At 40.9% G+C, this 16,311-nt stretch overlaps 1 protein-coding gene across 2 annotated transcripts in view; it reads left to right on the forward strand.

Moving 5' to 3' along the window:
- The window catches only part of LOC132566588 (vitamin D3 hydroxylase-associated protein-like), an 85,243-nt gene extending 72,884 nt beyond the window's left edge, over positions 1-12,359 (forward strand). The window contains exons 11-15 of one of the 2 annotated variants that reach the window (XM_060231768.1): positions 4,085-4,128; positions 6,190-6,229; positions 7,800-7,908; positions 11,033-11,178; positions 12,166-12,359. In XM_060231768.1, coding sequence (XP_060087751.1) covers positions 4,085-4,128; positions 6,190-6,229; positions 7,800-7,908; positions 11,033-11,178; positions 12,166-12,300 — 474 coding nt within the window. In that variant the 3' untranslated portion in view covers positions 12,301-12,359. The remainder of the gene's footprint in view (positions 1-4,084; positions 4,129-6,189; positions 6,230-7,799; positions 7,909-11,032; positions 11,179-12,165) is intronic. The other variant, XM_060231769.1, reaches the window with a different exon arrangement.
- The last annotated feature ends 3,952 nt before the right edge of the window (positions 12,360-16,311 follow it).

Here is a 16,311-nt window from a genome sequence, read left to right on the forward strand (position 1 = left end):
TTTTTTTCAGTGAAAGATATAATTCCAGAGAACTCTTCTTCTGTACAGCAAGGCACATAATTGTATAACATGACACAGTAGTACTCAAATCCCACGTTTCACATTCTTGCTTCTACAAGCTGCACATAAAAATGAAATATTGATCCATGATGCCAAATAACATAACAAAAGACAATGTTAGGTTATTTGCCATCATGTATTAATATATGTATTATATGTATCATATGTATATGTATCATGTATTAATCTATGTATTAATATAGGAAGGAATCACTGTTGTCTTTAAAAAGCTGTATCTTTAAGGAACGTTGAAATTGCACTCACCTGTGGGTTTTAAAAGCAAATGTCTCCGGTAGCGGGTTAGGAAATTGACCATAACTTGTGAAGCATATTGGAAGTGGTAGCAATAGAATGAAATCAGTATTTGAAGAATGGTATGAATGTTCCTGCTTTGAGGGTCTCCCACAGGTAGTGTTAAATATATGTTAGATAGATTTTATATGGTTCAATATTTCATTTTTATGTACAGCTTGTAGAAGCAAGAGTGCGAAACGTGGGATTTGAGTACTACCGTGTTGTGTTATACGATTTATGTGCCTTGCTGTACAGAAGAGTTCTCTGGAATGATATTTTTCACCGATTTTTTTTTTATTGGAATACATCTCTTTTGGAAGCATCATTCTTCATATACCACTTGAATTTCTACCTTCATCCAGCACCTGAAAATTTGTGGAAATTGAGATATCTTTGAATGACTTTGGGGTGAGGGTACATGTTCTTTATCTGTATTTATGTTTAATGACTTTGAATATTTTTCCAAACTTGTTTAAACTATGACATTTATATATTCTTTTTAGAGGCTGGTTTTCGCAGAGGTGTTTTATCTTTTTTTCCTGCTCCAACATCTGCATTGCTCTTTGTGGGTTGCTCAATTCCCAGGTGGGGGTAGCGGATTCCCCGGTTTGGAGGCCCTTCCACTGTTTTAGAAAGCTTTAGAAAGCGGGTGGGGGGGATGTCTACTGGGCACTCTATTATTCCCTATGGAGAACAATTCCCATAGGGAATAATGGGAAATTGAGCGGTGGGTGTCTGGGGCTCTGGTGGGGGGCAGTGTTCTTTGAGATAGAGGCACCACATTTGCAGCATAGCATCTGATGCCTTTTCTTAAAACACCCTCCAAGTTTCAAAAGGATGGGACCAGGGGGGCCAATTCTATGAGCCCCCCAAAAGGTGCCCCTATCCTTCATTATTTCTAATGTAAGGAAGGCATTGAAAAGGTGTGCAGTCCCTTTCAATGTGATGGCCAGAACTACCTTTGGAGTTCAATTGTACTTGTTCCAACCTTGCTCATGGCTCCACCCCCAATGTCTCCTGGCCCCACCCCCAAAGTCCCCAGATATTTCTTGAATTGGATTTGGCAACCCTAGACATATAGTTGTGTAGAGTAAGCCCAAGGCCTAAATGAGTGTTGTTTCATAGATTTGGGAAATCTCCTGGAGCAGGCTTTGGGCTTCCAGAAAGCAGTTGACAACAGTAGAAGATACAAGCATTCTGTTTTTCATCAAAACTAATTATCTAGCAAGCTATACAGTGGAATGATAATGACCTGTCAAAATGGAAAAATTATGGTTTAAGTTTTTGAACAGAGAAAATGACTTGGCAAAATGCCCTTTCTTTGTTTAAAGTTAATCACCAAGAGGTCAAAAAGTTTAAAGCTCCAAAATGTTGTTTTTAGCTCATACTATTTTAATATTAGCTAAGAAACTTGTTGTTTATAGTTTAGGTTCTGAGAAAGTTCATAAAATAATAGTTTTAAACATCATGGATTAAAATATATTGATATTTAGTTAAAGAAATGCATAAATAAGCAGCTTGATCATTTATACTCTAAGATCATAGCAATCAGCATTATTTTAACAAACAAAGGTGTACCTTGTTACTGGAAAGTATTTTCAGTCAATTAAGATGCCTTAGGACTAGACTAGAATTTTTGCCAAGATACTTCTAAGAGAACAGATGTTTTTAAAATTTATGACTAATGTTTAGGACTTTTGACCTAGGTAAAAGTAAGTTATCAAACTCTGGCAACCATAAAGCCTAATTAAGTTACAAATTAAAATAACAAGGAGAAACAAAAATGATTTCTATGCAAAGAAGGCCCTCATGTGGTTAAGAATAAAAGTGTTTTATTCACTTATCTATTGTAAAGATAAGAAATTTAAATACTTCAAAAATCAAAGGCTTCCTAATCAATTAGAGAATAAACAAGAATATGCATTCAAGAGAGAAAAATAAACTCTTTCAAAATATGCAACTTTTAGCTGGAAAATCCATATAAAAGTTCAATTTTTCTAATAAATGATTGATATGGTATTATTATCAATTCTTTTCATATATTTTGTAAGAATGCTTAATAAACAAGTGTTTTTATATATCCTTATGTATGTATAAGCAAGATTATTCAATATAAAGTTCAATTTTGCTTGTGACATGAATTGAAGATTGTAAGTTCATGAGAAATGGACTGTCTAGGAAAGAAGCCAACTGAAGGTAACATGAGGGTCAGTGTCTAGAAGGATGTTACGTTTCATTTTTAATGAGCAAGTCTTGACAACACACCTGTGAATGAGAAGGTCTGTAAAGTTGAAAATAAGCCAGGAACATCTTGTTTGTCAAATGTAAGATTAGTGAATGTTAGAGACAAAGAACTTGCAAGAGCGCATGCCTGGTGACATAAGACTAATGATATAAAAGGGGAGGAGCGATGAAAAGTATAAACGTTTGAACACAACTAGAGTTCAGTGAACAACTGAGCTGAACCTTTGGCTGTATGCTGTTCCTTATTCGAATAAAACTTTTGTTACCTCTTTTTGCTGTCTAGGTTTTGTCTTACCGTGTGACTGTAATTGTCTAGCCACACAAGTCAAAGAACCTTGGCGCCTGAGAGCGTTGCTATCAGTTGGCTGGTAGCATTGCAGATCCCACAGTTCAGTGATGATTGAAGGGCTTGTGAAGCAAAACAAACACATGGGCAGCCACCAACCAGGAGTTGAGGCCCTAAACTGTGTCATGTTTGTGTGTCCCCCATAGCATTACCCTCAAAATGGTAACTTGGGGGGGGGGAATTCATTATTTAGAGGCCCTAGACTATTTTGCTTAGATTGTGCATAAATCCAGCTTTGGGGAGATCTAGGGACTAGAGAAATAAGTAGATAGTATGCTTGCACCGGAGAGGAGCCTACCACCTGAATCCAGCATGGAAGATGCAACATTCACTTGTATAGCACAGCACTTTTTTCTGAAGCGCTGCTCTTGACTTTTTCTCTTTGTACTTTAAGGGTGTCTCTTGCCAAAGCCACACAAAAACTTGGAGACAGTCCCTGGCTTAATGTGTTATGCAAGATGTGAGACAAACAAAACAGACAAATGCAAACTTCAAATTACATCTGCTTTATTAATCACTTGCTTTCTGTTTGGCCTAATCCTATAGATAATGTAACTACCAGGCTCTCTCAGCTGCACCTCAGCAGATAATTCAGCTCAGATTTTCTGGAAACTCAGGATGTATTAAGCAACGTGTGAATTAGTGCTGTGATCCCGAATACTCTCTTGAAAGTGTATTTCATTTGAAACCAAGAGACAAGATGACAGTATAAAAGGAAGTACTTCTTCACCCAAAGGGTGATTAACATGTAGAATTCACTTGCCACAGGATGTGGTGGCGGCCACAATCATAGCCACCTTCAAGAGGGGGTTAGATAAAAATATGGAGCAGAGGTCCATCCGTGGCTATTAGCCATAGTGTGTATATGTGTGTGTGTGTATATATATATATACACACACACACACATATATACATAATTTATAATTATATAATTTTTTTTGGCCACTGTGTGACACAGAGCGTTGGATTGGATGGGCCATTGGCCTGATCTAACATGGCTTCTCTTATGTTCTTATAATATAAACATACTCTTTTCAGATTGTTATACTAGGATTTTTGGCTGAAATTAGCTTTTAAATAAACATATAACAGAACCTGATAATGTATTTTGAGTTTTGCTAAAATCATGTTTTGTTTCAGTTCCCACGAATTTCTCGGCATCTGAATTCCCTCATTGGAGTAGGGTAAGATAATTTGTTGGAGTGATGATTTTTAATTAGCTGCTTACATAATCCTAAACATAGCTAGGATGCTTTTCATGTAATAGTTGCAGTGCGACAACTTCCACAGCAGGTAAATTTTCAGTTCAGGTGCACTGAATTTAGCACAATAGTGAAAATGGTATGATGTACCATCACTTCCTTTACTAGGTGTGCTGTAAATTCAACCTCAACAAATAAATGAGAAGGTAGGAAAAGCGAAATCTTCGCACTTGTGTGTGTATATTGGGGGAGGGGGATGATAGTTCTCAGTTGCTAGACTCCAGCTGCTCTTAATGATTCTTGTCCAGTGCCCTCTTTGTGCCAAGTGAACTGAAGAAAGGAGGTGGTTGCATCTATCCAATCTCTCCACCCATTCATTTGCTTGTTCTGAGTTTCCCATGCCAAGTACAATGGTATAGTGTAGTATGTATGGAGTGATGATGATGGCAGGTAATGCCTTAACCTTTTTCATTTTCATTCTCCTATGTGTGACAAATCCCAGAGAGGAGCCATGGTTTGGATCTACTGGAGTTTCCCTGTTTGTCCTTGGAACACTACTTCTCTCCACCTTTAGCTGCAGCCCAAAATACTCACTGAAATGCTGTTCCTGGGGGAGAGGGGGATCTTCCAGGAACAGCATGAAAGAAGAGTCAGAGATCTACCACTGTGAGGGAATTGGCACAAAATCTCCCCATCTGTCCATAGGAGCTCTTATGGATTTGGGATCCAACCCCAAATTAACCTCATGCATGAACTGGGCTCTAGTCCACTAATTTATTAGTCTTCAAGATGCCACAGACACCTTGTTGTAATCTGTTTAAAGAAACTTTTATATTTTATCCAGTAGGGGGCAGCATAAGATATGGCACAGAATAATATGCATAGAGTTGGGACTGGGAGACTGGAAAGTTAGTGTAATGTACTGTATGCCCTCTTTATGAATGTGAATTGTTCAAAACAACAAAGATGTTTAAGATTTTTTTATCTACATAAAGTTGCTCTATGGAGAATATACAGATTAATGTGTATAACTAGGGGTTTTGGATACCAGGCTTTATATACATACAACAAAATAACTATTTGTGCTGTGCTACCTACATGATTGTGTATGCCCTTGCATCAATATTATTAACATATAAGAAAAAGCTAACAAATGAAGTACTTTCCAATCTAATATAGCAGGTGTGGCCAAACTTGCTTAATGTAAGAGCTACATAGAATAAACATCAGATGTTTGAGAGCCGAAGACATGAACACCAGATGTTTGAGAGCCGGGAGGAAGAAAGGAAGGAAGGAAGGCAAATAGATGAGGGAGGGGAGGTAGGTAGAGAGAAAGCAACTTTAAATGCATTCTCCAAGGCCCTGGCTGGCTTGGCTTGGAGAAGTGATTTAAAGAGAGAAATACCTTTTCCAAGTCAGTTGATGGGGCGGTGGGTGTGAAAGAGCCACTTGTGGCTTCTGAGCCACAGTTTGGCCACCCCTGTAATATAGCATGATGATCTGTCAATGTGACTACCTGATGTTCTTATTTGCACCATTTATTTACAAATCCATGTTTAAATGTTTTAAAGTCAGCTTTTAAACATGAGATTTCCATATTTACACATGAAAAAAAGTTAGGAGGAACTACAAATGAAGTAACAAATGGCTTGGCATCATGATGTGTGGCCTATTATGCAAATGAGTTCCTGCTGGGCTTTTTCTACAAAAATAGCTCTGACTGTAACAATCACCTTTAAGCAATGAAAGTGATTTCTAAAAAGAACAGGTTACACATAGGAAAGAAAATGAATTTTAAGGAAGAGAGAAGATACTATAGCTGCTGAGGAAAAAGCTCTGCATTGTGTTAGTTGATAACAGGTCTCAGTTTTCAAAATGGCTGGTTCATAAATCCAGGCTTCAAATTCTTCGACAACACTGTTATTTAATGACAAATTCAAGAAATGTAGTTGTATTAGGTTGTTGCAGCCTAAACAAAAATCTGGTAATTTTATTAATGTACTTGTTGCTTCTCATTAACACTAATTTGCATGTGTTTCCTAGATCAGTGAAGAACCTTTGGAAGAACAACGCTGACCAAATGGTAATTCCTCCCCCTCTCCTCCATGATGAGAGAAGGATTCCAGTTCTCCCCACTTGCAGTTCACCTTGCACTAATCAGTTTTCAAAGGACAGCTCTGTCCTTTTGTAAAGTAAACAAAGCAATGCATAGCCTTTGGCCTCCCTGCATATATATTTGGCTTTGTCTTATCTTTCACTGCAGACCAGGAGGATGTGCAAGGAAGAGTTAAAAAGATTTTATACTTAACTTCACAATCCCACATAGTGTGGCTCAGGACAACACAGCACTGACATTACTTGGAAAATTATGTAGACCTAGGACTGCAACTGCTATATCAGCCATGCTTAGCCTTGGCATTGGGTGTCATGGCAAGCTAGATATTTGGTCCCCCCCCCCCCCCAGTCTTTGAGAACTGAATGTACAGGCAAGATAGTGCATTCAAATGGGACATCAGGGAGCTGGAAAGAATGAGTCTGGTTCCCATGAATTACTTCTTTTTTGCAGCAGCAGCAGCACTAGAACAGACAATAGCAAAACATACCTATCAAATATCAGACAAAGAGGGAAAGACCTTTCATTTCCTTCCCTATTGTGTGTTGGTTTTCCAGAGTTTTTGATGAAGTTTAATCACCTGAAGGAGAAACCCAAGCAACACTTGGGTGCCATGTCAGTGTTGCACTGCCCAGTTGTGTACAAGCACATAGCTAGTTTTAAAATACTGCACAAAGGCTTCATGCAGTTATAGATTAGTCTCTTGGGAGATTTGTTTGAGGAGTGGAGAACACAACCTGCATATTCTGCTCTGAATACCATTTTTGTTGTTGTAGTTGCTAAGGCATGTCTGTAATAGTAAGCTCTTATCAGGGAAGCTGTTGGATCTGTTCTGCCATAGGCAGCATGAAAACACTGCTGAAAACAAGATCTTATCTGCCAGTGACTTTCCCATGCAAACTGGAAAAAATACAATATTTTTGCATAGAATTCTGGCCACTTTCTGAAATTTTAGCATATTTCTTTGTGGTGTTCATGAGACCAAATTTTTTTTAGCCTCCAGCTCACACATTTTTGTCTTAGCTCAGGAAAAAAAATTACCCCAGAGCCGACTAATTTATGCAGTAGCTCACAGCTATAATGCCAGTAGCTCACGAAGTAGAATTTTTGCTCACAAGATTCCATAACTTAGAGGGAGCATTGAACTGGATCCTTGAAAATTTGAACAAATCCTCTAAAAGTACTTGACTTATTTTTCCTAATCTAATTGTTCAAGCTGTTTGCAAGTTTTTAAATTTGGGAGTTATTTTTGGTGGGGATTGGGCATGGCAAAAGGGCATTGCTGGCTGAGCAAGAGACGTATAAGAATGGGGTGCATAGAGTCTCGAATACATAGAGAAAATAGGGAGATGTGCCCTGTGCTTGGAGATGTACAGCTGTTTTGTTGGAAAAAATACTAGGTTTTCCCTATCACTATGATGACTAGCTAAATTTCTGAGGTTCTGTGCTGACCAGCAACTAGGAGTTTCTAAATGTCAGACACAAGCGGATTTCTTGTAACAGCCATTGTAATAGGCACTGTCTTTCTATTTCTCCGCAGGCATATCGTGATGAATTCATTGCAGAGTGGCAGAAACTGAAGCTGGATGTTGTGCTTTGTCCTGCTTTGGGCCCAGCCTTTAATCTGGGTTATGCTGGCAAATTATTTGGTACCATTTGATTATTCCACTCTGTAGCAGTGCAGAATGTTGCAGTGTGTAGCTTGGTTTACTTACTGTAGTCTAGTGCTGTCAGTTCTGTGAGAATGCTTGGGGCTAAACTCCTTGTTCTTTGTTTGCTGTGGTCTGTAGGTTGGATTATGAGGAAAGCTTTAGGAGCTGATGTTTGTTTAATCAGATTTTTATCCCGCCCTCCCCTGATGGGCTCAGGGTGGCTAACAACAAATAAAAACAACATAAAATATTAAAAACAAAATATACAATACATCATTTCCATTATATAGTCATTAAAAAGTCCAAGATGCACATTGATTTTCTAGTTATTCTGATGTTTCTTGTTTCAGTTATGTTAGTTCAGTGAGACTGTCAATGCTGTGGAATAATAGCCACCCCATAACCATTAAAAGCAGGTTTGAACAGTTCGGTCTTACAGGCCCTGTGGAACTGTGACAGGTCCCAGAGGGCCCTGATGTTTTCGGGGAGGGCATGCCACAGAGTGGGGCTATTACCGAGAATGCTCTGGGTCTGGTGGTTGACATTCGAGCTTCTTTCGGTCCGGGGATTTTAAGAAGATTTTGGAACCCTGAACATAGTGCTCTCTGGGGTACGTGTGGGGAGTGCTGGTCCCAAAGGTAGACAGGTCCCAGGCCATATAGGGCTTTATTTATTTATTTATTTATTTGGTGACTTCTATCCCACCCTTCCCACAAGTGGCTCAGGGCGGCTTACAACAACAATAAAACAGTAAAATCAGAGCAAGTTATTACCTCTAAAATCAGACAATTAAAACCTAAAAACCTTAAAATTAAACATTAAACTATACAGTATAAACACAAAAATCTGGTAGCTACATTATCTCATCAGGCATAGGCTAACCGGAAGAGGGCTGTCTTACAGGCCCTGCGGAACTGAGCAAGGTCCCGCAGGGCCCTCACCTCTTCCGGTAGCTGGTTCCACCACATAGGGGCCATTGTGGAAAAGGCCCTGTCTCTAGTTGCCTTGAGACGCACTTCCTTGGGCCCGGGGATGATGAGCAGATTTTGAGTGCCAGACCTCAGTACTCTCTGGGGAACGTGTGGGGAGAGACGGTCCCTCAGGTAGGCAGGTCCCAGGCCATATAGGGCTTTAAAGGTGATGACCAGCACCTTGTACCGGACTCGGTATATTATGATCAGTACCTTGAAGCAAATGATCAGTACCTTGAAGCAAATCCAGAATGCCACAGGCAAACAGTGTAACGTTTCCAGCACAGGTTGAATGTGCTCCCGTACAGGTAGCTCCATTAGCAACCTTGCTGTTGTGTTTTGCACCAGTTGCAACCTCCAAATTTGAGTCAAGGGCAGCAAATTTAGAGCATTCTGCTTTCAAGCAGAGGGTTAAATGATAGCCTTCCAGCCCCCCACCCCCTCCGTGTCTGCCTACATTTATTATGGAGGAAGGTGTAATTAGATAATCTCTTATATTTGCCATATCTGCTTGCAAGAAGACTGAGGTAGAATTTTTCCCTGTTCTATATATGGTTCCATTTGGTGCCCTGAGCTTCCAAGATGTATTCAAATGAGCAGTGGTGAGAATTTGGAAGGCAGGGTTAGATAACAACCTCAGATATAGAACAGATCCCATTAGCACTCCTGCTGTACCTACATCTTGTTGTATGGCTTTCTCACCAAAGAGAGCATGCCTACATTGGTAATATCCACAGCACAGCCTGAAATGAATGTGTCATGCACTGTGGACAAAGTTATAACTGGACTGTAGTTTTGCCTTCTGGACTTGGGGTGGGCAATTTGGGGCTGGTATGGAGGATCATAAAGCCTCATTTGCCATGAACTTTATGGAATGACTTGGGCTGCTCAATCTCTTCCAGCCTAACCCACCTCCCAGGTTGTTGTGAGGGTAAAATGGGGAGAATCATGCACACTGCTCTGAGTTTTATTATTCCCACATTTTAAATCAAGATGGGGAGGGATGGGGCACAGTGGCTTGCCTAAGTTCATCTAATGAGTTCATCTAATGAGGTTTGAACCAGGGGTAGGAAGGGAGCAGGGAATGCAAAATAAATAAATGATTTGACATCTGTGTTCAAGATAAAAGTAATGTACTTTATGGACTGTTTATGCCTTGGAAGAGGGGGGGGGGAATGCATCATTGCTCTGTTGCCTGCCCTTTCCATGTCTTGTCCTCTTTGTCGCTCTGCTAGTCTGCCTGCTCATGGTGCCAGCTGTTCCAGCATGCCTGTGTTTACATGTAGATTAGCTGGTAACTTTCTGCAGCCTGAAGAGTATGCTGCCTTCAGATTAATGCTTCCAGCAAATTGTTTAAGCAGCTCAAGGGTCAGATATTAATCATAGGCCATAATTTGCTCGCCTCTTTCCTGGAGAGTCACTGTTGGTAGCTCTCTCACATCCTTCTCCAAAGTGTTTCCTGCCTCCATAGCTGGGTAGAACAAAATAGGAGTCAATTTCACCTTTAAGACCAACTTAGTTTTATTTAGAACGTAAGCTTTCGTGTGCTCTAGGCACACTTCATCAGCTTAGAGCACACAAAAGCTTATGTTCTAAATAAAACTAAGTTGGTCTTAAAGGTGAAATTGACTCCTATTTTGTTCTACTAGTTCAGACCAACACGGCTGCCTACTTGGATCTATCCATAGCTGGGTATGATGTGTTTATTTCTTGATTGCTTTGGTGATCCTAGGAACTGAACCTGGGAGTGGATCTCCTGCATTCAAAACAGATGTTCTGTCACTGAACACAACCCCTCACCCCTGCCCTCCATGATCTCTTGTGGGCTCTCAGTTTGTTTTCCAATTCTCCTCCTTTGAATTCTATCTTGCCTACTAAGGTTTTGCTGTTCTTAATATTGAAAATGTAGAAACAAACAAATGATATTGAAAAGGCAAACCCTTTCTTCTGCTTACATAAATAGCTCAGGTGGACCTAATTATGTGAATCATCAAACAGAAAGGAGCATTTTGTATGTTTGTGTGACAAGGTGTGTAAGGAGTTGTGTATTGTGTCTTATGAGATTTGTATGTAGGCATCACAAAACGAAAGCTTGTAATTGCTAGGGAAGAAGTATCTTAACATCGTATTTTATATGTGGTTTCTTCCAGTTGCTACTACCTACACCCATTTATACAATGTCTTGAATTTTCCTGCTGGAGTTGTACCTGTCACTACAGTTTCAGAAGCAGATGAGAAAGAGCTCAGGCATTATAAAGGACACTATGGAGACCTTTGGGATAAGAGACTGAAAGAGGTCAGCCATCAGCAATGAAGGCAACTGCTATATCTGAAGGCCACATAGCTGGAATTCTCAATTTATGTTGAAAAATGGGGGAAGCTATCATCCTTTACATCCTCCTGCTAAACCAGTGACACTGGGCCACCTAGGATGTCAAGTTAAAACAGTTTCAATCAGTTTCAACCATCCATCATCCTTTGAATTCAACCCATTATGTGTAGCTCCAAGATAGTCAATGTTTTCAATATGCAGTGCAGCCGCTGGGGTTGCAGTTTTAAGGAAAGACTAGTACCAGGTAGAGGGACTGTTTAACCCCAGTTGGTTTTGGCCTCACTAGCAAACACTGTCAGGAACTACTAATATATAATCCCACTCTTACTTCCTACTACCTACTTCAAATTGCAGCCTTAGGCAGAGAAAAGTCCAAACATATATAAACATGGTAGTTGTATGTACCTGTTCACACATTTGTAGATGGGATGGAGGTTCACGGGAAAAGATGCATGCAGGCAAGGGGAGTGAAATCCTTCCTTGATTTAACTGGGTGCACTCCCTTACTTTAAGCTTTTTTCTTGTAGTGCAGATCTGATACCAGAAGTTAATCAGGTTGTAGAACTGCTTGAAACAACAGAGTGAAGTGAACTAGAGACAGAGCAGGAAGGTGAAGGCTGAGCATGACCATGATTTTTGAACAAAATCACAGATTTATGTAGAATTATAGACAGTTTTATGCACATATTTTGACCACTCCCTCTCAGTATTAAATTATGATAGTTTTGGGAGCCATGTCATAATGATTCATGTCATAATTTTCTGTTACCCCAGTTGCATACTTCCCAATGGGTCTTGAACAGAAAGTCTCAATTAATTCACTTCAAAATACGACATGCAGTTCAGAAGCCTCTTTGACGCGTGTTTTAAGAACAGCAAGTTCATGCTGTTTTCCTCTTTTCAGACTGGAATTTTCTTGGTAATACTGCACTCTTTGTACCTCTTCTGTAGGCTGTGCAAGATGCTGTGGGGCTCCCTGTAGCAGTCCAGTGTGTGGCCTTGCCATGGCAGGAGGAACTGTGTCTGCGTTTCATGAAGGAAGTAGAGACACTCTCCCATGAGGGGAGAGGGAGGAGGAAAATCTGATTTTGTGGGAGAAGATCCTGCAAGGCATTTGTCTTATCACCTAATAAACCGTTTGTTGACTTTTTTGGTTTCTGTCTGGGTTTTTTTTTTTTAGTAGAACTGAAGTCTGCTTAGTTATATTTCTACTGATTTTGTTTAGTAAGTATATTGTTTAGTGAGCAGTGAAACACTTACAGTACTGCATAATTGGAGACTATGTGCCAGTATCAGCTCTGCAGTTCAGGTTGTCAGTCTTCAGATGGTGACTAAAGTTTCTAGGAATTACAACTGATCTCCAGACTACTGATATCAATTCCCTCGAGGAACCATAGAGTACCTGAGGAGTTGAAGTCTGAGAGTGGATGCAGACTGGATGCTCATGGACTTCCTTTTATTCTAGGATATATCATACAGACTCAGGCATGAACAGAATGATCAGAACTTGTATGCTGATGACACTCAGCTGTATCTGCTCTTAGACAGCCACCCAGATGCTGCCGCATAAAATCTGGCCACAGGAATGGAGGGCATGGTGGGATAGCTTAAAAAGAGCAGTCTGAAACTGAACTCAACAAAGACAGAGGTTCTGTGATGGGGGCGGGGCTTCGGATTTGGGATCCAGATTGCCCCCTCTTGATGGGATGCCATTGTTACCAGTGCAGTCTGGTTGTAAGTCAAATTGCCCTAAAAAGAGGTTGGGGAATTAATAGGTGGGCAACTATGGCTCAGTAGGATTCAGAATCTATGTATATAGGAGATGACTTCCAGAAACTTTAACTGAATTGAAGAGGAGACTCATTAAGTAAAATAATTAAATTTTTATTATAGAAAAATATAGAACACACATACAAGGCAATGAATACACACAACACACATACAGACTTAAGAAAACAGATATGAAATTGATAGGGATACACAGGGGGTAAACTTAGACAGGGGAATACTGTACCTCTCGATGTCTTCTCTTGAAGCTCCAACAGCGAAAAATAAGGCACGAGGTAGCCTGAACACCACCTGCGTGGCAAGCTATTGGGGACCCTGAATTGATCAGATTTAGGGGGTGGATTCAAACAGAAGGGTAGGGTAACTGTCTGAAGCACACCTGAGGATGTTTTAAGGACTACTTGATGCCCTTAGAAGGGAGCAGGTCGGATGAAATAAGAACATAAGAGAAGCCATGTTGGATCAGGCTAATGGCCCATCCAGTCCAACACTCTGTGTCACACAGTGGACAAAAAATGTTTATATATACACACACACACACACACACACTGTGGCTAATAGCCACTGATGGACCTCTGCTCCATATTTTTATCGAACCCCCTCTTGAAGCTGGCTATGCTTGTAGCCGCCACCACCTCCTGTGGCAGTGAATTCCACATGTTAATCACCCTTTGGGTGAAGAAGTATCTCCTTTTATCCGTTCTAACCCAACTGCTCAGCAATTTCATTGAATGCCCACGAGTTCTTGCATTGTGAGAAAGGGAGAAAAGTACTTCTTTCTCTACCTTCTCCATCCCATGCATAATCTTGTAAACCTCTATCATGTCACCCCGTAGTCGACGTTTCTCCAAGCTAAAGAGCCCCAAGTGTTTTCACCTTTCTTCATAGGGAAAGTGTTCCAACCCTTTAATCATTCTAGTTGCCCTTTTCTGCACTTTTTCCAATGCTATAATTACCTTTTTGAGGTGCGGTGACCAGAATTGCACACAGTATTCCAAATGAGACCGCACCATCGATTTATACAGGGGCATTATGATACTGGCTGATTTGTTTTCAGTTCCCTTCCTAATAATTCCCAGCATGGCATTGGCCTTTTTGATTGCAATCGCACACTGTCTTGACATTTTCAATGAGTTATCTACCACGACCCCAAGATCTCTTTCTTGGTCAATCTCTGCCAGTTCACACCCCATCAACTTGTATTTGTAGCTGGGATTCTTGGCCCCAATGTGCATTACTTTGCATTTGGCCACATTGAACCTAATCTGCCAAGTTGACGCTCACTCACCCAGCCTCGACAGAGCCATTTGGAGTGCCTCACAATACTCTCTGGTTCTCACCATCCTGAACAATTTAGTGTCATCTGCAAACTTGGCCACTTCACTGCTTACTCTCAACTCCAAATCATTTATGATCAAGTTAAAGAGCATGGGACTCAGTACTGAGCCCTGCGGCACTCCACTGCTTACCGTCCTCCACTGCAAAGACTGCCCATTTATACTCACTCGCTGCTTCCTATTAATTAGCCAGTTTTTGATCCACAAGAGGACCTGTCCTTTTACTCCATGACTCTCGAGCTTACTAAGGAGACTTGATGAGGAACTTCATCAAAAGCTTTCTGGAAATCAAGGTACACAATATCTATCGGGTCTCCTTTGTCCACATGTTTGTTCACCCCCTCAAAGAAATGTAACAGGTTAGTGAGGCAAGATCTTCCCTTACAGAACCCATGCTGAGTCTTAATAACTCGTGTTCATCAATGTGCCTACTCATTCTTTCCTTGATAATGATTTCTACCAACTTTCCTGGTATTAAAATCAGACTGACTGGCCTGTAGTTTCCCGGATCTCCTCTGGAACCCTTTTTAAAGATGGGGGTGACATTTGCTACCTTCCAGTCCTCAGGAACGGAGGCAGATTTCAATGAAAGATTACAGATTTTTGTCAGAAGATCCACAAGTTCAACTTTGAGTTTTTTCAGAACTCTTGGATATATGCCATCCGGACCTGGTAACTTATTAGTTTTTAATTCGCCTATCAGTTGTAGGAACTCCTCTCTTGTCACCTCAATCTGACTCAGGTCTTTCAACACGCCTTCCAATATAAGTGGTTCTGGAGCAGGCAAACACTTCTCATCTTCCACAGTGAAGATAGAGGCAAAAAATGCATTCAGCTTCTCAGCCATTTCCCTATCTTCCTTCAGTAATCCTTTGGCCCCTTGGTCATCCAAGGGCCCCACTGCCTCCCTGGCTGGTTTCCTGCTTCTAATATATTTGAAGAAATTGTTATTGTTGGTCTTTATGTTTTTTGCAATATGCTCCTCATAGTCCCTTTTTGCCTGCCTGATCACAGTCTTGCATTTGATTTGCCGCAGCCTGTGTTCCCTTTTATTCATCTCACTTGGACTAGCTTTCCACCACTTAAAGGAGTCCTTCTTCCCTTTTGCAGCTTCCATTACTTTGTTTGTTAACCATGCAGGCCTTCTGTTATACCTGTTGGTACCTTTCCTAACTTGTGGTATATATTTTATCTGAGCTTCTAGGATTGTAGTTTTAAATAGCCTCCAAGCTGACCTGTGACACGGAGTCAGGTGGGGTGTGATGCAGGGTCACATGGGTTGTGACATAAGGAAAGTGGAATGCTCCAGGATGACATTGGAAAAGCTTGTTAAGGGTGATGGGATTAACATTCCTAGATAAGGTTTTCTAAAAGGGTCAATATAGGGCCGAATTGTTATCCTAAAGTTACACCCAACAGAACACAATAATGATGGTTTCCACCTCTGGAACATCCTTTGTCTTGACACATCTAGGGGCAAACACAGTTCTTTGTTTAGCATCTGGCTTAAGGTGTCTGGCAGGATACAACTTACAACAAACTTGATGTGCATATACAAAGTCCAAGGTGCACCCTGTGTATGTGGTCCTCCTGCTTCGCTCCTATGGCTCCCAAGAAACAAGAGGGTGACAGCTTCTGTTGTTGGCCTGAGCAATGACTTCTCTTGCAGTGGAAAGCTGGAACCGAAAGGCTGAAGCAGCTATGATGAGGCTGTGGGGCTGGACGGCTCAGGACAGGCGCGTTTTCTGTCTGCATCATGGCCAGGGTTGGAACTGGGTGGCGGTTGGGAATCTGTATAGCCGGGATGGTATCCAAGCGATGTGCTGACTGCACTGATGCCAGAACCCGGGGAACAGTTGGCATGGACCATGCATGGCCTATGCTAGGCGTAGATGTTTGAGAGTTCTGCTTGCTTAAAGCAACCTGCCAGTTAAGTCAGGGATCACAATGTTCATTTCTAGAGTTTGGAGGG

This window comes from Heteronotia binoei, chromosome 2 (assembly GCF_032191835.1).
Source record: "Heteronotia binoei isolate CCM8104 ecotype False Entrance Well chromosome 2, APGP_CSIRO_Hbin_v1, whole genome shotgun sequence".
Classification (NCBI taxonomy): domain Eukaryota; kingdom Metazoa; phylum Chordata; class Lepidosauria; order Squamata; family Gekkonidae; genus Heteronotia; species Heteronotia binoei.